At 35.4% G+C, this 25,432-nt stretch overlaps 2 protein-coding genes across 5 annotated transcripts; both read left to right on the top strand.

Moving 5' to 3' along the window:
* The first annotated feature begins 3,708 nt into the window (after window positions 1-3,708).
* On the top strand, window positions 3,709-8,011 carry LOC147501390 (homogentisate phytyltransferase 1, chloroplastic-like). Its single transcript, XM_086606444.1, has 13 exons — window positions 3,709-3,846; window positions 3,950-3,994; window positions 4,548-4,807; window positions 4,893-4,976; window positions 5,410-5,484; window positions 5,641-5,724; window positions 5,966-6,055; window positions 6,157-6,258; window positions 6,341-6,436; window positions 6,750-6,821; window positions 6,921-7,016; window positions 7,511-7,615; window positions 7,763-8,011. Exons 1-13 carry the CDS (start codon window positions 3,789-3,791, stop codon window positions 7,802-7,804), a joined length of 1,209 nt encoding a protein of 402 aa, XP_086462570.1. The 5' UTR covers window positions 3,709-3,788; the 3' UTR covers window positions 7,805-8,011.
* Window positions 8,012-13,572: 5,561 nt separating this feature from the next.
* Window positions 13,573-17,898, top strand: LOC147501389 (uncharacterized). Of its 4 annotated transcripts, none has more exons than XM_086606441.1 (7): window positions 13,573-14,541; window positions 14,677-14,706; window positions 15,541-15,739; window positions 15,864-16,004; window positions 17,074-17,221; window positions 17,303-17,322; window positions 17,425-17,898. In XM_086606441.1, the coding sequence occupies exons 4-7, from the start codon at window positions 15,871-15,873 to the stop codon at window positions 17,540-17,542; spliced, it is 420 nt and encodes a 139-aa protein (XP_086462567.1). In that variant the 5' UTR covers window positions 13,573-14,541; window positions 14,677-14,706; window positions 15,541-15,739; window positions 15,864-15,870; the 3' UTR covers window positions 17,543-17,898. The 4 variants fall into 4 exon arrangements, with proteins under 4 accessions (XP_086462567.1, XP_086462566.1, XP_086462568.1 ...); XM_086606440.1 differs by having other exon boundaries at window positions 14,677-14,747; XM_086606442.1 differs by having other exon boundaries at window positions 13,573-14,706.
* Window positions 17,899-25,432: the final 7,534 nt, after the last annotated feature.

The raw sequence follows: 25,432 nt of genomic DNA, 5'->3' as shown, positions 1-25,432 counted from the left end.
TTCCTATGTAACTGACAAACATGCTTAATACTTTCACAACAATGTTCAATAGGCTTTACACATTTATCTATAAACTTGGTCACTTATACACACTTGAAAATCACATTAGGTTATTCAAGTCTCAAAATGTTAATATATAATAAGAAAAATAGAAAGGATTCGAAGTGTCAACAAACTATGATTTCCAGGCTTGTTAGAGATCATGAATTAAGCGTGTGGAAAAGGGTCAACAAAGTCTATCTTGTGCATGCACATCAATGAAAATAGGTACCAATTTCTCTAATGTCATTACCTATACCTGACAAAAAGTTGATGTTATATATACACAATAAGTGTTATTGTTTTTATCAAGGAAGTCTTATGCATCATAGAACGCAAAAGAAACCTCTCCTGACATGACCATTTGTTTTCTTACAAAGAGATAACACATGCACCATATCACCAATGCTAGTCGTGTGATGTGTTTTTGTGCACAATTATATTGTTTAGGAGAAAATTCCAGCTCCCTAGCACCCATAAGAGATCAGAAGAATGGACAACGGATTAGTAGACTAAATATTCACGAAAATTCAGCCATTAACGTACACCATAGTTCACAATTCAGCCTATAACAAAGAACCAAATCACAAAGATTAAAACCCACGCCTATGTGTAGTCTCCACTCTCCGCTCTCCATTCTCTTATTCTCCGCCATTCCTCTCCAAACCCTTATTGCACTCATGTTGAGTGTCATTGATATCAAGTGAGATCACTTCAATTTCCATAACAACAGGTGAGTTGTTTCTCTCTTTTTTTTTTACCGATGACAATTATAAAATTTTATGCATCTTTTTGGATATGGTATATTGAATTTAACATTATGTTTTCCTATGTCGAATGCAAAAGAAGATATTACTTAGACAATGATATTGGAAATTACAGTTTGTGTTATACCTTATAGAGTCCCGGGGATGGTTACAACAAGTGAGTTTGAGCAAATTCGGGAACCCGATCTTGGGAGAGAGGGAGTGTGGAATTGGGGGTTTATCTTGTGAAGTTTGTGGTTCTATTGAATAATTGAATTGAATGGGAAAGGAAAACAGAAAAACGGAATAAGGAGTAACGGCTATACTAATGGCAGTCTTGAATAATCCAATTAATTTTCTGGTGAAGAAAAAAGGAAACTTTAATGACTCCGTTTGGAATACAAATCGAACACGTTTGCTAGGCTTTCTAAAGAATTGAGTGCATGCTCTTCTTTCCAAAGAATCAAGTACATGCATATGGTCTTTCTAAACTACTCAACCATTTTAAATTTCATTATTGTAAATTTAGTGGATGGGCTAAATGGTTTTTATTTTTTAATTTTGGTAACTCCTCTTTAGGTTATTTATAAAGTACTCCACCGTTTCAAATTTAATTATTGTAAATTTAGTGGATGCTAAATGGGTTTTATTTTTTAATTTTGGTAACTCCTTTTCATGTGATTTATTGTTTGATGATTAAATGTGGGCTATTAGGAAGGTCATGGGGTTTCAAAATTAATTGTATTCATTTATGGCCCTACCTCAAAGTTTTTCTCAATGCAATATTTGTTGCACACGTGTCCCCCATCTAACCCATCTAATGCAGATCCCTATGAACTTACCTCACATAAAAAATGATATGCGCCTCCACGGTAAACATGTTGGTGGTAGTTTTTTTATTATAGTTCTTCAAGATCTCATGGGGAAGATTGTGAGCAAATCATCTGCAAGAACATGAGTGACTATACCATTTCAAATTTAGGGGGGAGAGTTGGTATAGGCCTAAGTAACGTAGTACTTCAATTCATCTTAAGCTTATGTGGTACCCAATTTTAGTACTATGTAAGTATTTGCAATAAACAACAGAAATTCAGAGTATTGTTTAAGTTCATACATCATAAATGCGATAAACAACACAAACTAACAACACTAATTAAGTTCATACCATTCATATTTTGAGAAACAATATATCGGAATTTCTCAAAATATGAATGGTATGAACTTAATTAGTGTTGTTTCCAATTCATGTAGAAATTCAATTTGTAAGTTTCCAACTAATGTATCACAATATTAATTTGGAGAGGGGAATTTTGACTTGAGTTCCACTACTTTGTGGTCTTTTATTTACCCAAAAAAAAAAAGAGTTCCGATCCACTTTGTGGTTATCATGACTCATGAGACATTTATCAAGGAGCCGAAAAAGGGGATTGTTCTCCGTTATTATTACCATTTAAGTTTTGTTTTTTCATCAATGAATTTCAATAGTTATTACGTCACTGAAGTTGTTTCACCCTCGTCGGTCCAACTCTATCATCAGTGATCTTATGAATCCATGATAGTTCTTTTTCTCTTCGGTGGAACCGTTCAACTCCTTATATTCCACTAGAACTTTGCTCATACATGTTTTTTTTTCCAATCTTAACTTTGACTCAGAAGAAGAGAAGCAGCTTGATGTGGAAGAGAGCGAATGAGGGTCAAACCGAAGGATAGAACTAACCCACACGTTCCAGCACAAAAAAAAACCTCCGAAATCAATTCTGATTGGTGTATTGTATTAAAATAATGAGTCAAATTCTCTCTCATCTCTTTCCTCTCTCCTCACCAGCCGATCACAGCTGACTTCTGAAGTGTGTTTTTGTGCTGGTTCATGTGTGACAGTCGCGCCCCAAACAGAAATCCGAAGTTGTTTTTTATCATACATTTCCAATTATTTGACTTGTTCCCTACCAATTGTTGAGTGTTGACACGACAACTTAAGCCCAAAACACAAAAAAGAGTTGATACCGAATTTGAACGAATGCCAAAAAAATATTTGGACGACCAAAAAAATAATTGAACGAATACCAAAAAAAAAAATGGAACGACCAAAAAAATATTTGACCAGGTTACCAGGTCTTTTGCCAAGGAAATGTAGTTTGACTTTTGAGTTGCAAAGTTTCAAACGATTGAATGAATTCGACCAATACAAATCGAGTCTTTTAACCCAAATCAATCTCACAATCACAGCACTTGCCTTGGCGTTGACATTTTTAAATCAGGATTTTATTTTCTCTTTACTTCATCAAAAATCCCACGCCCAACTAGTTACAGTATAGTAAAATAAAATAATATATCTGGGCTACCAAGAGGATATCCCTATAGGGATGAGTGTTTCGAGACTGTTGGATCCGAAATCCAACGGTCCGAAAATCAAAAACAAAAAGGAAAAGAGAGAATATGGGTTTGTTTTTGATTTTCGGACCGTTAGATCTCGGATCCAACGGTCTCGGCTGGCGTCCCTATAGGAATATCCTCATGGTAGACGAACTCATAATTTTATGTATTTTTTCTTTTTGGGACTATTTGGCCCAATACATTTCTTAAACACCTGTACTAGTTTTTATAATATATAGTAATAATAGTTGAATTAGAGGGATGAATAGGAAACTGAAAAACCGTGGGTCAGTCAGCAACAGCACCAACTTTTTTGTAACTTTTTATCTTGAGGCCTCACAAACATTGGATGTGTTTAATCCAAACGGGGCGATGAACGAGCGTAATACTAGCGTATGTAAATTGTGAAGTGTCCAGTTTACAATTTATTCTACTTTCGTAGCTGAAAATTTCAGGTCTCGACTAAATATTTTAATGCTTACAAAAGAAAGGACTAAATACTTTAATGGTTCAAAGATGCGTGTTATGTGCCTCTGAAGCATATAAATGCATCTCATTTGTGTGCAATCATCAAAACATAAACATTGCAGCCTGCATAGAAGAAGAAAAAAAATATCCAGAAACAACGTTATGACTTCTTCATATTTGAAAACCTCACTTCCCTTTGAACATTGCATTCCTCAACAGGGTACTTTTCATTAGTCTTTCCTTCTTCTCTTTGTGCGCTTGCTCTCTAATATGAGTAGTATGTTCAATGGACTTTGTTCTAATTATGTCTTGCTCTTTTACAGTTACTACGTGGAAAAGATTAAAACCTATGCAATTCCAATGTAAAGGTGGAGATTAATGTAGTTACACTTTTTATGTTTGTTTTACAGTTTCCTACTATAGCTTATTGCCATATGTAAGTTACTATGTTAAATATTCTTCGGCAAATCCTTCTTTCAATTATATTCATTATGGGTCAGCAAATACTCTCATAATTCAAGTTAGTTTGCAACTTTTTAGCTGACCCGCTTTGGCTTAGGCATGCCGCATGTTTAAGCACAGAATGATATTGGTAGCATTGCTCGATCTACAATGCCAGTTGAGAGAAATATCGGTTCGTCTGATTACCATATTTGACGTGATCGAGTTTTTAGTTTATTTATCGAGTTTCTGCAACACTTTTTTTTCACTCTCAGTACTTTGTACAACAACAAATTGGAATGGCTCCTTATGGCTGCTAAAAGCAGTTCATTACCTTAACGTCTTTGGTTTCCGGTTTCACATTGTTCAACCGTGTTTTAGCATCAGAAATATTTACTATAAACAATTTTATGTCTCCATTAATTTACATATTTACTGTTTGATTGTTCATTTCTTTACTTATTTCATTGTTTTCTGTAGGGTGTGGTATACCAAATCAAGGGCCAAACCAGAGGAGGAATAATTTCAATGCACGTAATTCCTTGACTGCTAACATTGAGAACTATATTGTCTCCGAACACAGAAGTTCAGATAAAAGCCGCAATCATTCCACAACAATTATAGAGCATGAGACTGCAACAGAACTCGACGATGATCAGCCAGAGTCCTTCCTAAGCAGTATCATCACAAAGTTTGAATTGTTGCGAAAATTTTCTCGTCCATATGCAATATTGGGCACAGTATGTTTCTTAAATACCAAGAATTAACTTAGTTTGTGAATCGACTAATAAGGTTCTGTATCTAAGTTCACCTTGTTATAAACAGGCCCTTGGTGTAGCATCATGTTCCCTCATTCCTCTGGAAACAATTTCTGAAATATCTCCTAGATTTTTCGTTGGAGTACTGCAGGTGATTATATTTTTCTTCTTACTATATGTATATATATATAATATGGGTTGACAACTTATCTTGACATCCAAAATCTAAAAGTGAATTTGTACATTAAACTAAGGGCTGATTTTTGGTAGAGAAGATCTTCCTATCTTGGATAGAATCTCCACCAAAACTAGTCTCAATTGGACATGTCAAGCTTCATTAAAAAGAGTGCTAAAATTGTGGACCATTAGATAAATATTGAACTTAAACACAATTTTTGACAAGGTTAGACATGTTCAAATGTCTTAATAATTTGTGGAGATGATCTCTATTGTATGGAGAATATATTCCCAAAAAATCAGCTCTTAGTTCATTGTGTAAGTTGTGGATGTAAAGATAAACTGTCAAAATAAACTGTCAAGGTATTTTTGGTGATGCTCTAACATTGTTATTGTTGTTGTTGCAGGCAGCCTTACCTATGATGTTGATTCACCTTTTTACAAATGGAATTAATCAATTGTTTGATGTTGAAATGGACAAGGTAGATATTAGATACTTATATACATCAAAGCAACTGATTAATTCTTTAATATAATACAAAGAAAGAAAGGGAAATGAAAGTTCAACAATAATCTTTTCTTCTCTAGACAAAATATGGTTTTCCATTTTTAATTATTTTCTGTCCCTTTCTTTTCAGGTTAACAAGCCATTCCTACCAATTGCTTCAGGAAAAATGTCTATGAAAACTGGGGTGGCCATAGTAGCCATCGCATCTTCCTTGGTGCGTTAATCAGCTCAATTCTGACGTATTGAGTAAATCTTGAATTCCAATTTTCTTTTGTATTCTATGTTGGAATTCCTTCTGTATTTAAGAGAAATGGTGTATTTACATATATAACAACATAAACTATATATTAATATATAGGATAATTTCCTCATTTACTTGTCACTTTTGTTACTATGATATGTCTGATACAGAAAGAAGTTATTACAGTCACTAAATGGTTTCCTTAATTCTACAGAGTATTGTTATGGGAATAATGATTCAGTCGCCACCATTATTATGTGCCATTCTTACGTTCTTTGCATTTGGAGGTGCATATTCTATTGATGTAAGTGTTTTTAACTTCTTAAAAAATAAAATTCGAAAAAGTAGATTACTTTGTAGTTCCTCATACAAATTTCTTGAACTTATTTTTTTCTTTTGCATTAGTTTCCCTTTCTTAGATGGAAGAGTAATGCTATTCTTGCCGCAATTTGCATCATGGGTGCAAGAGCATTTTCTATTCAAATTTGCGTCTTCCTTCACATCCAGGTATCATCAGATTATCTTAGCCATATATCTCATGCTTATTTCATATAATAGAAGAGTTCATAACATCTATGTTAACTTCCAGAGATATGTACTTGGGAAGCCTATGGCGTTTACAAGATCATCAGTTTTGGCCACAGTGTTCATGTGCATGTTTGCAGTTGTTGTCTCAGTACTCAAGGTATTACATCAATGGTATTCAGAAATCCTTAAACGTGAATATTATTTTCTAAACAAAAAAGTTGGTAAGGAACAAAGACACTGGTTGGTACACTGGGTGTTATGAATGCAAAAGGCACACTACTAATGTTAGCGCCAGAAGGCACGAGAGATCACTAGTCTATTACATCAAAATTATCTCAAAAACTGATCTGGACATATGGGAAAAAGTCTCATATTTGAACGTACTATTAAATCCCGTTACATACTTACTCTGTAATAGCATATTGACTTCTAAGTCAAGTATAAATTTTGTAATTTGGTTTGAACTTTAGGATATACCTGATATGGATGGAGATGAAGCGTTTGGAACGAAAAGCTTAGCGATTCTCTTGGGTAAAGAAAAAGTAAGTGTCTACGTTTATAATTCTTCAACCATATGACATGTGAAAGTTATAAGAATTTGTTTTTAAGCAATACATTTTATTGCATTAATTATGGAACAGGCATTTTGGTTTGGCTCCTCTTTGTTGATGATGACATATGGTGTTGCTATGGGGGTAGGGGCATCATCACCACTCATGTATAGCAAGCTTGTAACAGTAAGTATTCTCTCCGGCCTAAGCTTATAATTACATGTCTTCAACCGGCCACTTCCTTGTTCTCAGTTATTCAAATCCATTAATTATCTTCAAAAACTTAATATAAATAGTACTGGCCGGAATCTAGTCGAATTACATGCCTCGCGAGTCACGACATTCTTGCTAACACATTTTGGCGTGCTTTCAAGTCTATTGTGCGGCAGATTACAGTGTGCTTTTGACATGTCACGACCTGTATCAATGCTCAAAGTTTTTGGAACGGGCCTTAAGGTCAAATGTCATTTAACGTTGTTTAATCTAGAATCAGGGTTTTCATCCTGTTTTTATGGAAAACATAACACCATAAGAATAAGGCTAGGGCACATATGTACCACAGTAATAATCCAGCTTAACCCTGAAGGCCTCAACCAACATGGACAGAGGTGTGTAGACAAGAATAAACTGAAAAAAATCATAGTATCTGCTATTCTGACAAATTAGTACCCTTCTTGCAGGTACTGGGACATGGAATTCTTGCTTCCATTCTTTGGCTACGGGCTAAGTCTGTCAATATATCAGATCATGAAGCTGTATCAGCATTCTACCGATTTGTTTGGAAGGTAAATAGAAAGAGATAGTGAATTCAAAGGCTAATTTGTTCTTTTCTTGGTAGGGCTAATTTGTTGAAGTTACACAAAAATCAAGGTTACAAAGGTGTTATACAAAAAATTTAACCTCATTTATTTTTTCTCCTTGTTTTCATGCAGCTGCTCTATGCAGAGTACCTTCTCATCCCATTTGTTCGTTGAGCAACCAATGCGGTTTTTTCACATGGAAGCTAAAATGAGGCCCAAAGAATTCTTTGTATTTATTTTGCAACCATTTTATACTTGTATAATATTGTTTAGCAATTTTTTTTTAGAAAAAGTTAACCTTCATTTCATAACCGTGTCAACTCCTTGTAAATTACTCTTATCAATGAAAAGGTCCTCAACCTATATATACGTTTCCCCTAATCTTCTAAATCTATTTTCAATACGGTATAAAGTTGTCCCCTTCATGCTAGTTACATTTGAGTTTGTCTGTATTTCATGTTTTTTTTTGGCTATATCAATTTTAGAAATTGGGCTCTAGACACTTTCTTTAGTGTGTTTTTTGTCTAGAGAAAGATCAATATTATCTTTTGATTCTACTCCAATTTTAGCAACATGTAATTTTTTGGGTGTATTAACTGTTTTTAAAACTTCTTATTTCTCCTTTTTACCCTTTCATTTGTAACTGCCAATTTCTTCTACAAATAAATAATACGAAAATCTTTGTAGGTGTGTGTGTCAATCGAGGTCATTCATCAGGCAAGGGTGCGTGTGTATTGCTCCAAGATGTACTGCAATCAAATAATACAATTGTCTTATAAAAAAAAACCATTTGTCCTTTAACAATTTCACAATTTGAATTACATCAAACAAAGCTTAAACATGCTATTCAAAATTATCAGAGATGCATTTTAAATTGTTAAAGCTGTATTGAAATTAGTTGTAATCAACATACATTTTTTCCATTTTTGAAGTTGATGTTTTCCACATTGTTTTGGTCTCTCCAGAAATTCATCTCAATTTTAATTGGAATTTGGTAGATTTTGGATGAATTTTAGTTATTTTGATTAACCCACTACTCTTTTGGTAACTGATTTAGTTTCTAGTTTTTTTTTTGTTGGTAATTGGCTTCTTTAGTTGGGACTAATAAAATAGGTCAAAATTGTAAAAGTCAGTCTGAAATTTGAGACAGATGTCAAATTTCAGTTTTTATGGAGGAAAAACAAAAAAAAAGTTTGCTATTTCCTCTGAACTTAAGAAATTTGCCTCTGTGTACCTATACCCAATTTTCTGTATACACCCAAGGCCGGTCTTGTTTAAATGGGCCAATGCAAGTCCGCAAAATGAGTTTTTTTTTTAGTGAAAATTTTATTGAAACTGATAAGGAATTTTACAAATAATTAGGACAAGCGTGCAACAAGCTGCGTCGCAAGTCCTTTCTGAATAGCAAATCCTATTCTTTTAAAAACGAACTCGTTAGAACCAGCTGTCATAATGTTACTGTCAATAACTTTCTGAAGTCTCTTGAGAAGCTCAAATGATTTGTTGTTCCAAGAAACTGTGTCGAAATTAAACGGAATGAAACAATCTTTGGTTAGCCGTTAAGTTTCCTCATGCTTCTCCATCTTTCTTGTCGCTGCTCTCTTAGCTGCTTCTCCCATCTCAAAGACTCCATTCCTAAGCCCTACTAACGGAGAAGCTCCAGTTACATCAACACATGCATGTCTCCCCTCGGACAATCAGAATCAATACATCCGCGGTAGAAGTGTAGATCTTTCCTCATTCGGACCGGTGAAAAAATTCACTTTGGGAGCCTCCTTCTTCACTTGTACCCCAAATCCCAAAATGCATCATATAAAATATCTCGACATGATCATGTCGATATTTGAAACCCGAAAAATGTCGACAATGTCTTTGCATGGTCCCCGGCGGTAGTCTACTATTTTTGCAAACGGGGGCATAAACCACCATTAGAGTACAAAGGAATCATGAGGCGGTGCGGAGAATAGAACGATACTCTACCGGGCGACATCTGGCCCAAGTCCCTCACACCCGAATTTTTGACAAAATTGGAAAAACAATATTTGTTCCCCGACTCTTCGATTTTTGAAGTGTGGTACACTCTCAACTTCCAAAAACCTATAAAAATTTCGAATAAACAAAAGTCTTCTTCATTACAAAAATTCACAAATATGATTAAGTTACAATTTTTTTTTCAATAACTCTTTAATTATAATTACAAATGAAAATACAAAAAAACATTGTCTCAACTGAAAATCTATTGCACCTCAAGGGAAAACAAAACATATCATGTAATGCGATGCTAACGCAAACCACAAGCAGCAACCAACCGTCTTCAACACTAATCCTGTCAAGACTTATCAACTGGGTTTATTTTATGAACACACCCGATAAGCAAATATGCAAATCGGGTCAGCATTATAAACAATGCTGGTATGAGTAGCCATAAAATACAAAATATACTTATACATATATATACACAATCTATAAGGTAGTTAGTTCCTCCACCGAGGCGCCTTAACTTCTAACGAATAATACAACATTCTTAAATACAATAATTAAGGCAGATAGTTCCTCCACTGAGGCGCCTTAGCTTCCAATTCAATAATAATAAGTCATTTAGTTCCTCCACTGAGGCGCCTTCGCTTCAAACCGTACTAAATTAACTGCATCTAATAATAAAATAACAAAACTAAAACTTACTCTATACTTACACTGGTATAAGCCTAATCACAGAGTGGGTCACACCTGCATAAATAATCAATTCCACCCACCCTTCTGCAAAACTATTGTGAAGGCAACATAACTTACAATAAATCATTTATTATAGATTTAACGTACACTTTGATATATCATCACAATTATTGTTTAAAGTTTCTTCAAATGTCTCAAGAATCACGTCGTCTCTATGTCTTACCTAGTTTCCCTAGCTACCACAATCGCTTCCCTACGCCAAAGATATATATCCACATGCCTTCCCTCACATAATGAATCACTCCGTGCGTAGTTACCCTAAGCGGGATATCGCATACCAAGTAACCCCCACACGACCGTCATTATGTGGGTATTGCCACTATTCGACATAAAATATCGCGCGTCTCGTTCTAATTTTGGGAACGAAATAATCAAGCCACTATTCAGCTACGATTGCCCTACACATGGGTCAATCAACATCTCATACACCCTATACAAGGGCCAATCATATCACATACGCCCAACACATGGGCCAAATCACATGAGTTGTGGTAGCTAGGTTCTAGGATTTTCGTTACGTAAGTTATTCAGCTAACATACATTTATATCTCATAACCATTTTACTCTATCAAGTACATGCCAAAATACATTATTGCACTAAGCCACAATATTTAGAAATATTTCAATACATCTCATAATGACTTTTATTCTTTCACGTGCCAAATAAATTATTACACTAAGCCACAATCCCGTGGAAAATATCCACAAATATTATACTACCTCATGGTAGCATCTCACATATATAATGATGGAGCGTTTACATTTATTTCTCAAAGATATTACATTTAATAGATATCTTAACATATGATATCATTTAACAGAATAACAATTTCCTCATACCACAAAATGTCACAATTGCTCCAAACTTACCGCATAACGTTTTTATAGCGTTTTAAGAATATCATGTCTCTTACAATTTCAATCTCGTCACGTGTCAAAAATTACACAATATCTACGTTAAATCTTTCTTAGATAATGACAAACCAGTTTATACAGGCTTTCACAACATTCTACCATAGGATTAGTCCATAAAATTTAATATATCAAAATGTAACACAATAGACAGTCAATAGTCAACGGTCAACAGTCAAAAGGTTGACTGGTTAACAGATCAAGCCCAATAGTCAATAGTCCTAGACCAGTGGTCAACCAGGTCCTAACCCAAACCCATGTTTAAAACAGTTCAACCCATGGTCCTAACCCAATTATCCAAAACAAAACAAAAGGAAAAGCCCAAAACCAAGGCCCAAAACCATCCTATTTATTCAACCTGACCCAATTGGGGACATAAGGATCAGCCCACATAAAAATGAAAACCGCCCCAAAGAAATAAGAGAAACTGGCCCAAAGAACTTAAACTGAACTGGCCCAAAACACAAATGGGTTCGGCCCACAAAACTAAAGAAATGAAACTAGCCCACCACTAATTTGTTTGGCCCAAAGAAAACTAATCTAAAACCCAAGCCCAACCCCAACCGAAGTCATCTCCCTCACCAGCTCCCTCTGCCACCAGCCACCATCGGATCAGCCACTCCTCACTTCCTCATACCCACGGTTTCACCTCATCAAAAACCAAACATCTTTAATTAACCCACCACACCCTTTTAACAACTGTCGAGATCTCTCCCCAATCTAGATCTTGATCGCCATTAACATTTGTCAAAGCTTCAATCGCACCACTCTCCAGCACCCAAACAACCATTAATAACCCACATCAAACCAACCAATTCAAATCACAACAACAAGAGTTTATAACAAAAATCAGGATAGGCGACGCCATTAATGCCTGATTCAAAGCTTCGACAGTCACCCCCAATACCACCAAACATCATCCCACCAAAATCAAAACATAATAAACAACATCAAGATTCAAATAACACATTTCAAATCATTGACTGGGCGATTTCTTTGTTTTTGGCTTTAGCCGCCATTAACGATCTGTTCCGAGCTTCAGCAGATTCAATTAAGAGTTCCAATGATTAACAACTAAAAATACTAACTTCTATCAGTTCAACAATTAAACCAGATGAGCGAAAAATAGAATAAAGACATAGAAAAAAAAAACATATCAAAACATAGTATGAGCACAGACCATTTTCCAGCATCATGAAATCAACAAATAACAAGAATTTTTATATAAAAGAAATTCCTAAAATATCTACTCACCTTCGTATTCCTGCAGAAAAATATATAAAATAGAACGCAACCAATCCGATTCACAACTAGATAAGAAATGCACAATCCAGGCTCCGTTCTTCTTTGTTTTAACTTGTCTAGTTCTAATGAAAAAATTAGTTTTCTTAAAAACCCTGCATTTTTGATAAACCACCCCATTCTAAAGAATTCTCTGCCATATTTTACTTTAAGAAACTTTCCATATTTTCTCAATGTTTCCTTATTAGTAAAATCTCTACACTTTATTTTAAAACTTAAAAACTTTCCTATTAATCATTTTCAAACCAAACAAACCATTTTTTTTTTCAAAAAGTCAAACATACATATTCACTCCACTTGACTTAAGACTTAGTCAATATTATTTTATTATTATTATTATTTTGCACAATAATTAATTTTGGACATATAATAAAAATGAGGGTGTTACACCCTCCATCGAAATAGCAAGTAGGAAATCCTTTGCGTGTTCTGACTACAAGCATCTAATGACTGCTTTCTGACGAGCAGATAACTCAAACTCCCTCTCAAGACCAGCAACAATCTTACCGTAGAATGCTTCTGCCAAAACTTTTTGTGGTTTTGAGGGGACGGTAACATTCACAGCCAGAGAATTAAGGTCAAGATCGGGTAAACAGAGAGTCAATGCACTGCTAGCGACATCAAGAATCGCATCAACAGGTACTAGCCCACAGCTCCTAAGAATGTGGTTCTGAAGCCCAGAATTCTGACAACGGGAGGCCACGAAAGCAAAAGTAGAGACATCATAAGCACAATAGATACCTAACCTACTCACTAAGACGTAATGGGAGTATCGATAAATGCCACTGCAGATCACCAAAGCTAGGACCATCAGAAACCACAATACCTTGGAGAACACTGCGGAGATGCCGATCAAAAGTCTTAGCTACCTCTCTGAAAAGTGATGGTGGACAAGTACGAATCGCAAAGACCAACTTAGAGAGCCTAACACAAGCTCGTAAAAGCGCTAACTCACACTGAGGATCTTCCAACACAGCTAAACGGTCTATCAAAGTCATAACCTTTGCAACACGCTTTTGATCGACATTTTTTTTCTTGAGTGTGATGCTTATGATTCTTTCACTTTAGTTTATTTCCTTCCAAAATGGACTTTGTTTTACTTAAAAAGCCATAATATATATTTTTTTGTACTTTCTTTGGATGTAACTGCACTTTGTATGTGTTTAGGTGTTTTCGAATGGACCTACGTTTTAAAAGGCTAAAAGAATTTCAGTTAACCTTGACAAGTGAAGAAAGATTGGAAGATGCTGAGACAATAGCCTTTGATTGCTTTGTGATGTTGTTGTTTGGTTATGTTTTTTATATAATCAATTTTTTTTTTTTTTTGTATTTCAGGGAAACCATCAAACTTCATCTTAAGCATTTTGATTATATAAACACACAAATCCCCATTTATAGATTTTTTCGGAGCAACTGTTAGTCGGAAAAGGCTCCACTCGCGGTTTCTTTCGCTATTGTTAAATGTTTCATCACCAATATCATTTATGCTCAACGAGGGATTTTATGCAATTTCGTTTAGTATTGTTAATTTCAACAGGCGTGGAACTTTTATATGGGATCATGTAGTTTATTTAGTTGTTTTGCGTACTGTTGAAGAAGATGATGTCTAGGGGATACCATCAATATTTTTCTTCAAGATGATTACTATATTCACAAGATTGACACCCAATTTTTAAACATTTGTAGTGTAAATTTCTATAATTAAAGAGATTGGAATCATTAATTAGGCTGTCAAACATTTTAATTCCTTTGTAATCGAACACATTTTATCATGGTAGAGCTTTTCTTGATAAAAAACATTTGATCAATAACTTGACTACATTAGTTTTCTCCCCTGCAGCCCCTGTAGGTACTGAAACTGAAGAGTTAAGAAAATCTTCAGTGATTTATTTTAGTTTTCCTTACGCCATTTGAAGTCTCAAGACTCTCAAGTCAATTCTCCTCTCCATCGTCTCACACAAAATGTAGGCAAAGATCTAAAGTAACTTATATGCATGGCATAGGCTATCGTTGATAGGCTTTTTCCATCTTTGAATTGGCTCTGGAGTAGGAATATTTATTTCGTATTTCTAATTTTATATGATATGCTCGTGGTGCAGGCAGTGGCAAACAAAACCAAGATTAGCAAGGTACTTTGATTATGTATTTGGTGGTGAATTTTGACATCATGGTAATTAAGGAGCTTTTTTTACACAGCTTCATGACATAAATTCTATGTAGTATGTTCTAAACCAACTTTTGTCTTCCACGGTGCCATCAGATGTAGTATACCTTATATTAGTACTTAAGCTTGGAATCATTGCATTGTATTATTAGTTGCATTACTTATGTGGTTATGGCATTCGTCAAGACTCGCGAACTTTTTTTATCATTTGAATGGTGGACAAGTAGACTGTGGTGAAGAACATAGCAAAGTTTTAGGTCATTCATAGTTCATGAAGATGGGTTAGAACTATATGATTTTTAAGAACATGGCATTCTTCCCGTTATATTGTTGGTATACTCGATTGGAATGCAGGGCACTACTCTGAGTGGGATGAGGGCTGTCTTATTCATTTTGTCAGAGAGCCCAAGTCATTAGAGTGTTGCATAAAATGCTTGCTGACAAGTTTAGTTTGTTTTATTTTATTTTTTTGTTATGATGGGTCTAAATAGCTAATAACATCGCATTTTTGTTAGACATGAAGATAATTCTGAGGATTGGGTATTGAGCAGCATTATGTCATTGTTAGGAGCGTTCATATTAAACTTATGGTCAGCATGAATACAAAAAAGATCTCGCTACTTGCCATGAACCACCTATTAACCTATTACTATGACCCAATGCACACCCAAGGATGTATCCCAAATTCTCATGCCAAAGCACAGACTCTCTTTAGAATTGGCGACATTGTCATGGTTTAGAAACTGGAGACCTTCTGCGATACTCATACTGTTGTATTTGCTCTATCTATCTTTATCAGGGTGTTTGAAGGTGGACAAAATGATTTACCGAGTTTTAATACAGTTGATTTGTTAGACGAGGATTGAGGAGGATAACTCTAACTTCCATTCTACCGACAAAGAATGGTAACATCAGTCGTGGTAAAACAACCTGTATTCATGCGGAGTTCGAGAAGATTTACAAAGCCATAACTCAGGCCAAGAAACTCACTAACTTAGGTATGTTTTCATCTTTGCAATTCTTGAACATCTACAACGTTTTAAGTTAGCTAGGTGGTTATTCTCATTTTTAGATCATGTATGTTGTGAAGAAAGCTTAAACATGAAAAACATTGCAACACAGGTACAAGATGACATTAGAGTTGGTGGTGAAGAAACTGCTTAGTAAAGCACAAGTGGTGGAGTTCTTGGTGGTCTTTGCAGGGATTCAAGACATGGTACATAAGTATGTTGCTTGCCAGAAGCGACAGAAGGGTAAAAGAAGGTGAAAGCACACTAATTCTGAACTTTGTTAGTTATCTGTTATCTTACACTATACAAGTTGTTTCCCGAAACCTTTGCTGATTTGCATTAGACTTTGTAAACTTCAAACAGAGTTGCTGACTTTAATTACTATGTACACATTAAACTGTTTAAGTTATGATCTTTAAGAACATTCATAGTCTGTACACATGTGGAGCAGCAACGATGAATACTGCTTAATGCACCTATTCTATATTCTACAAAATATATATTAAATGTATGCTTTGTCGAGATTATATGGCCTAATGTGTTTGACTCAGAAAACCTCCAGACGATAGTTTATCTCTCATTTAATTAGTTTCTTAATTTGTTATGAGTACTTCACAGATAGTTATAATACTATATGTGAGAGAAACCATACAAGGATTTTGATTTTATTAGTAGTGTAGTCAAACTGCAATAATATTGGGGATAAAACATCCTTCAGATGAGTCCAATTTGCATCATGTTTTCATTAGGGTCCTGTACTTTGTATAAATTATCACCTAATGGCTATTGCTGCTCCCTCATCATTCAGATTGATATGCCTCATAAAACAGGAAGTGATAGTCATGATTGCTTTAATTAAGGCATACAATGTTGTTGATGAAAGCTATATATGATCAACACCCTTTACAAGTTTACATTATTGCGGATTTTTGCAGTCTATAAAAAGTGAATGTTAAAGTTTAATTTACTGGTAATTGGGTTGGATGATTGATATTATGCTAAGTTACATTGACACGTATACGTCTATCCATATCTGACATGGATACGAAGTGTATGACATGGGGAAATAAGAAAAATTGAGGTAAATCACATACAATAAGTTACACGGACACATGGATACGTATCCGACATGGATGATTTTTGAAATATGGCGTGTCCATGTAACACAGATTATTATGGAATACCTTTGTATCCATTGGTGCTTGCTACAACTAAATTGGTTCAATTCGTGCAAAGGAATTATCGGTTTTTTTTTTCATGTTTGTGACTTCAACAACTGTGTTTTGCCTATGTATTTTTTCCTTCTGCTGGTTGGACATAAGGAGCACAATGAACGCACACTATTGTAACCTCTGGAAGGCTCTTAAGAAATCCTCTGTTTCAGCAACTCTCATATTGTACACATTTGTGGCTGCTTGGTTTGTGGGTGGGCTCATGATCTTCCAGGTCTACTTAATCTGCACTAACCAGGTATTGTTCCTATCTGATTGTCACAACTTGCTCATACATTTTTTCGTCAAGAAATTTAAGTTCCAGTTGTTCTTTTTGCAGACAACGTACGAGAATTTCAGGTACCATTATAGTAGAAAGACAAATCCTCATAATCTTAGATTGATACGTAATGTCAGAGACTTCTTCTTCTAAACAATTCCTGGTTCCAAAAATGACTTCAGAGCAAAACTGAAGAAGGATTACTCTTCAGCTGTCAATACTTCATTGTCATTGGGTCATCGCTTGAGTCTAGAAATGCCTAAGAAAAGCTTTGACATGGAAATGGGTGGGATAAGGTAGGTTGTTCTTGCAGAGGAGTTTGATGATATTCAAAACCAAATAGATACTGTAGCAAGCTTAGAGAGATGTGGAACCTAGCCAAGACACACGCACTGGGATCACAAAGGCAACTGGGAGATCACACCCGATATACATGCGTTGGCTGCTGAGTTTGGAATGGAGCGTGGCTTAACAGATAGAGAAAAGATTGGATGATTGAAGTAGTTTCTGATATCTACATCTAAAAGACATATTGTTTTATTTATGTCTATGCTGTAAACTAGAGTCATCTACAGTTGAAGGAAAATGCTTCTTGTATCACATACTAATCCCTTTAATTAAACAAGGGTCATTCCAATCAGGTTTCAGTGTTATTGTGTGTCAGAACTGTGATATGTTGTATAAATCAGGTTTCAAAAACCAACATATATTAACGGTCTATGATGAGGATTTTGGACATTTTAGACCATTCATATGAAAATTGTTACATGTCAGTAGAAACAGTACCAAAGGTTTGAATGTTCCTGAGCAGTCCTTTATGGGAGAGCTGTAAAAACATTTAATTGCTGGTACACGTATAATATGAATAGTTCATACCTCGAGAATGAGACGCCCTTTGCTGAATAGAAAATTTGCGAGCCTGTAAGTTAAACAAAACAAACCAAAAAGTTGATTAGGAAATATGTACCACAGAACAAAAAGGAAGAGACATGCAATAAACAACCAAAGGAGGGGGATTCAATTCTTAGTTTTCAACCAAAGTATACGACCACTTTGTTTAACAATATGTGCTACAGTTGATCAATGTCCTTAATTCGATAACACATAAAGCAGCCAGTGTTGGTGAGTTTTTCAATTGCCATTGGTGATGCTTGTTTCGACCAAATATGATCAAAACACTAGATGGTGACGAAAAAGATAAATAACGTAGAAAAGTAGTGAGAAAAGTGATGGTGATTGAGTGTACCTTTCGGTTGCCTACGTACCCAAATTATCGATGAGATCAAGTCTCAAGAACGTAGTTCTGTATGATAAATAATTTGGTATTTATATAAGTAGAGTAGAGAATCCTTGTAGCTCAAGTATTCTTGCAGCTTAAGCAATTGTAATTGAATCTGACTCTTAATTGATAATTATCTCTTTGATATGAAACGAATCTAGACATAAATTAATGTACGTAAGTGGCAAGTCATGTGACTAGGGTTCAGCCCTAGACACATGAGTTAATGGGCATGTACATCAATCCATGGTATTGTAAATTGGGTCTTAGCCCTATTGATTAAACGAATAAAGATGAAACCCCAACCAATGGACGTTTGCCACATAGGTGGGGGTCGAAACAATTCTCTAAAGTCTAAACATGTAGACATACTCTGAGAGAGAGAACCAATATTCTTTGAACCCCTGCCCTCAAAGGCTTATATCATTTAATATATTATATTGAGAATAGCCCATGAGGGAGAAAGTTCATAGAAAACAGATTCTCTAAGTACATCGTCCTTTCCTGCTTTCTTTAAGATAAACACTTGGATCATTCTCTTTGCAACGTCTCAGGTGGCACTGTAGGCATAGCAAGCGCAGAGATGCTGAGAACTTAACAGAGCTACAGAACTGAATGAATTGCATAGTCTAGCTCCAGCCTATAACACTGGTACATAGAGACATGCACAATAGTAGGACTAAAAAAAACTCTCTGAAACTTTACGAATGTTGATTGAAACACTAACTCATTGTTCTACGTGTCAGATATTTTTGATCGAGGAAATTTATTGTTTACAAGAACACAAGAATTATAATTGATAGAGTCATGTATGGTGTTTGACAACTTTAGTGCTAATGTTGTCAATGGGAGCAAGGTTAAGCTTGGTTATGGGATAATGCAGGTGCGTATGCATCTTAAAATTTAACTGATTATGGTGATTGTTTACGTTATCATGTTATCATGTCCTTAACCTCGAATAGTGTGAAATTTTAGTGGTTTTGTATATGATTGAATGAACGCGATGATTTCTCTACTATACCATGTGGCTTGGTAATAGAACAATGATGTTAAGCTTAGTTAGTACGAAGCAATAGGTGATTAAGATTATGGTCATAAAACAAGCATTGATTTAAACAAATAGTGTGTTAGTATAACAAAATCCGTACATCTTACATGACATAGTGGTTGCAAGTAGTTTTGTGTTATTTATTATTTACCTATGTTCATATGACTGATTTTTCATTTTTCATTGAGTACATAACAAAAGTTGGTTGTCATCACCTTAGGACAAAAAGGCGTCAATGTGACTGATTTTAAATTTCCATTGAGTAGATAATTTGATAGTTTTGTTTAATTTGATAATTGAATAGCTAGCTTCATTTGCTTTAATAGCATTGGAGTCTATTTCTATAAGTGGATAGGAATATGGTCAAAAGTTGAATTCATATTAATTGAGAGAGGAGTTTGATAAAGGGTCTTAGGCTATTGGAAATTTTGAACTAAAAGTGTCTATTTTCTTTATGTTTATAGCTTTGAAAGGTATAGTTGATCGGGACGCTGTATACTGAACCTTGAAGCCAATACTTAGGTTTGGTGTTTAAGAGTTTACCATATAAGTGGTTTTTTGTTCTTTTTTGAATGGTCATATATTTGGAATTCTTTCTATGCGCTTGAATAAATTATTGTTTTTGTACCATAAGTGTAGTATTAGGCATCATTTATACATATGTTGACGGTGCATGTCACTTATTTCGGCCATATATTTCATTCTAAATTAGAAACAGTCTATGCCTAAGGCCTATAGGTCACTAATGTATACTTTGGTATATGTGGTGCTAGAGTCATTTTTTGAAAATCTCATGTAGGCTTTGGCTTTAATTACTTTGAGCTGAAAAATCTGTTTGTGAAGGGCTTTTTTTATACTAACACACAAAACAAATATTTTTAAAAAAATCACGTAGAGTAGGCATCTACACACGTGTATTACTAATTTTTTTTGAAGGAAATTAGTTAATGAAAAGTTTCTATTCCTCAAGAAACCATGTGTTATTGGTTGCAAGAAAATGTATTATCCGTATATTGCACATTATGTAACACATTTTGTGTTTATTTTTATGATGAACCATTAATTAATTCTTAATTATATGATTAGCATTCAATTACAATTTTTTATAAGAAAAATGCAGATAGAAATATTTGATGATCCCACACAGTGAATCATGTATAATTTTGTTTATGTCATGTTTGCAAGGACAATTTAGGATTACACACCACATAGGATAATCAACGAGAAATCAGAAACTGGATACAAATGCATTAAACTAATCTCAAAGAATTTATCATATAATTTATTAATTGTAATGGCACCGTACCAGTTCGTAAGTTGTAAATGAGTTATTCAAAAAATAAAATTAATATATATATATATATATATATATATATATATATATATATGTTCAACAATTTCTTTGTGAACCGGGAAATTTGATAGATAAAGTTAATGCTTTTTTCGGATAACAAATTTGGTATCCCAACTCGAAAATAAAGATGAAAATATAACATTTCTATGGGAGAAGCAAGAGAAGGCGCGGGTTGTGCCCTTGGCCAGGCAAAGTCAAGGGCGGGGCGCACTCAATCGCCTAGAGGTTCGTCAAGACAAGAGCGCGGGTCACGCCTTGAGCAAGACTAATATGAGCGCGGGTTGAGCCCGAGTCAGTTTTGACAGAGGTTTGATAGATTCGTATGTTTTCTATAAAGGAAAGTCTCCAATCCTTTTAGAAACAAGAGACACGAATATGCACTCATGTTGTGCTATATAAACACCTCTGTAACACAAATCAAAATCAATCAAGTAAAGTCTTTCTTCTCCCGTGGACATAGGTTGCCGCATTGGCACCGAACCACTATAAATTCTTGTGTGTTGTCTCTTTAATTAGTTGTTTAATTCTACACGGTATCAGAGCGGAGCGCTTAATCTCTTCTCTAAATCAATCTAGATAAACATAATACATTATGTCATATCCAAAACCAAACCCAAAGTCTACTGTTACAACAGAGATTGATTCTAATCCTGGTTGGAAGCTGTCATCAATTCTCTTGAATGGAACAAACTATATACCTTGGTCTAGGGCTGTTTCGCTATCGCTTGGTGGCAAGAGGAAATTAGGGTTCATTAATGGTGCAAAGGTGTGTCCTGCCACTAATGATGCTGAATATGAGAATTGGGTTTCCAATGATCAGCTTATTCGATCTTGTTTACTCAATTCTATGGAGTATACTATTGCTAAAAATTTTACTTTCTTTGATTCTGCAAAGGAGATGTGGGATTCAATTGAAGATTTATATGGAAACCAGAACAATTCTGCCCGTGTGTTTGAACTTCAACTCGCAATCGGTGCTTTGCAACAAGGTGAGAAGACTTTTGAAGAACACCTTGGGAATTTGAAGAAATTATGGGATGAGTTAAACATATATCGTCCACACACCACAGATGCTAAGACTATTTTGAAACGGGCTGAAGAGGATAAAATCTTCACAGTATTTCGCAGTCTTAAACCAGAATATGAAAATTTGGAAAATAATATTCTAATGGAAAGCACTCTTCCATCACTTGCTGCAGTTTGTGCAACTATTCAGAGAGAGGAAACAAGGAAGAAAACCATGAACTCCGAGGTAAAGTCCTCAATATCTGAATCTATTGTATTACTTGCAGAAAACGATTTTCGAAAAAAGTCACAGGGATTCGAAAAATGTAAGGGAAAAAGGGAACCGTCTCACTGTGATCATTGTGGAAAGAACTGGCACACCAAGGACCGCTGTTGGGAATTATATCCACATTTTAAAAAGGAAAAGGAACTGTCCAAGAAAGAGCATGTCGTTGTTGCCGAGACATCAATGTCTAACTCAGATATTAGTCATCAGTTGAGTCAAATTCTCCAACAACTCACTAAGTCCATGTCATCTAGCAAAGGTCAGTTTGCCTCAACTCATGTGTCAGGTAATTTACATGCCTATTTTACTATGCCAGAAAATAGTAACTCATGGATAATTGATTCGAGGGCTACGGATCATATGGCTAATTGCCATGTCTCTGTCCATAATTTTGTGTCCAAAACCGAAAAACATAATATTTCCATAGCCAATGGCTCCACTGTTCCCATTCTAGTTAGTGGTCAAGTGGATTTTTTTTTATCAAAGTCTCAAGAGTGATGCTCTAGTCGTTCCTTTATTCCCTGTTCAACTTCTATCTGTTGGAAAACTTACCAATTCTTTAAATTGAAATGTCATTTTTTCTCCTAACTTTGTTGTCTTTCAGGATCGAAAGTCGAAGAGGACGATTGGTGAAGGAATTATTCCAATGGACTCTATTTGTTGAAGTCGCATAAGAAGGCGTGTCAAGCTAGTGATTTACTTGAGAGTCGAATTTTGCATAAAAGACTTGGGCATCCATCTAGTCCTGTCATGTCAAATTTGTTTCTGCATGTTTCTTTAAACTCTGATAATGTTTTTGATGTTTGTCAATTTTCTAAACAAACTCGTTTATCTTTTCCAAACTCGAATTATGTGTCAAATAAGTTGTTTGAGTTAATTCACTCTGATTTATAGGGACCTTCTCCCGTTAATTCTTATGATTGCTATAAGTATTTTGTATTGTTTATTGATGATAAATCTCGTGTTACATGGTTATATTTGTTGAAATCGAAAACTGAGGTTGTGACTGTATTCAAGGATTTTCATATTATGATTACTAATTAGTTTGGTGCAAACATCAAGATGTTTAGATCTGACAATGGCATTGAGTTTTGTAAAGGTCTGTTACCTGAGTATCTTCGTAGCCAGGGGATAATTCATTAAACTAGCTGTGTTGGCACACCTCGTGAATGGCGGTGAAAAAGAAAGAACAAACACCTTTTGGAGACCACTCGTGCTCTTATGTTGGGCATGAATGTTCCTAAGCAATACTGGTCTCATGGCATCTTAACTACTGCCTATTTGATTAATCATATCGTCTTCCCAGTCGGGTTCTTGGTTTTAAATCCCCATTGCAAGTGCTCAAATCAAGGCCGCTGGATCTCTCTCATCTGCGAGTGTTTGGGTGTGTTTGTTATGTGCATCAGCAAGCTATTCATCAAGATAAATTTGATGCTCGGGCTACTCGATATGTGTTTGTTGGTTATTCTACCACATCGAAAGGCTACATATGTTACAATCTGGCGACAAGAAAACTAGTTATCTCTCGTGATGTCCGATTTGTGGAATCTTAAGCTTTCTTTTACGATTCAGCTGTGTCTGGGAATCGGTCCCAGGAGGAGTGTTTGGCAGATTTGGCATCTCTCCCAGCTGTTATGGCTGATTTGGCTCCTCTCCCAGCAGTTGGTGTAGGCATTGTTCCTATCCCAATGGTTGGTGAAGGTATAGTTCCTGCCACTGAAGAATTGGGCTCTACTGAAGCAAGGGTGTTCCCCCAGAATGAGCAAACTGAGGCGCGGGCACGCTCTAGTGCTCCTCCAGTTTCTAGACAATCTGAACGAGAGAGGCAACCTCCAGTAACTCTCAAGGATTACTATAAATCTGATAGAGAACTGCATCCTCCAGTGACTCACAGGAATTTTTATTCTTTGCATAATGTTTCATATCCTCAATAGGAGTATATAACGTGATAGGGTTATATACTAAAAGCATTACTTTTGTATTAACTCTAATTCTTTATATTTTGAATGAGAATCATATGGGCAAATATTATGCATATTAGTTATATGCATGTGTCTAATACTTTATGTTGTAGATGATATGGTGTGGACACACAAAAGATCATATCATCAGTATATTATAAAGTATAAGTAATCGTTCACAACCTAGATGGATTTGGACAAACCATTGGTACGGTTGTAGTATAATCTGGTATTAGTCTATCTTGACTATATAATTACACTAGTACACTTTGTGTGTATTGAACATGACCAAATGAGGTTGTTTATCTTTATACTGACTATATAAAAGAATAAACGCCTCTGTTATTATGGATGCTTGTCCTCTTAATCCAGATTTAATAACGGGCACTTACGTGCATTGTACATTGTACATTGCTTTAAATCATCAATGAGTGAGATTCATTTGTGAGTCAACAAACTCGATGGATTGGGTAATGACATTGTATGTAAGGTGTGCTGTTGATTATAGAAGGAATTCGTGTCCCGCAAGAAGTCGGGTTGATGATGTCCCCTTGAGGAGCTCAAAACGATTGTCATGTAAATCCTACAGGTGGATTTATTCCGACATGACAATGAGGTTGAGTGGTATTACTCAAGGATATAAGAAGTTGATTAATGTAGTTGTCAGTAACTTGACTTAATCAACGAACATTCGATATCTTAAACACGGAGAGATCAACAAGCATATAATATGGAGCCTATAAATGCTGACACGTAACTTGGGATTAGGGCGGTAGTTCAACAATGACCTTTAGTGGAATAAGTCATTTGTTGACGGACTTAGGTCCTGTGTTCTGGGCGAACATGGGAAGCCCAAGCCCGTCGGGAGGCCCAACCCTAATTTCTCCTCATGGTCCCTGTTGTAGCCTATAAATAGAATCCCTTCTCTCCTGGCCGAAATTACTATTCACTTTGGATTGAAAAGAGAGGCAAGGAAAGATAGATCCAAAATTAGATCTAGCTTTGAGAGAAAGAAGGGGGTTGATAGATCGTTGCCCACACAACGTCCAATCTATTGAAAGGAATACAACAGAAGATCAAGGGGTTGATTGTTGATTCAGATTCATAGCTATTGGATTCTCAGAGTTAGATAAGCCGGATTTAAAGGTATGTTTTCTATCTAAAACCGTGAACCCCATTAATTTCGCTGCGCGTGGGTTTTCGCGGTTTGTACAAATTTGCATTCTGAAATAACGCCTACATAACGTATGCCAATAT

The sequence above is a fragment of the Coptis chinensis genome, chromosome 4 (genome assembly GCF_015680905.1).
Source record: "Coptis chinensis isolate HL-2020 chromosome 4, ASM1568090v1, whole genome shotgun sequence".
Classification (NCBI taxonomy): Eukaryota; Viridiplantae; Streptophyta; class Magnoliopsida; order Ranunculales; family Ranunculaceae; genus Coptis; species Coptis chinensis.
This window is presented reverse-complemented; position numbering and strand designations above follow the sequence as displayed.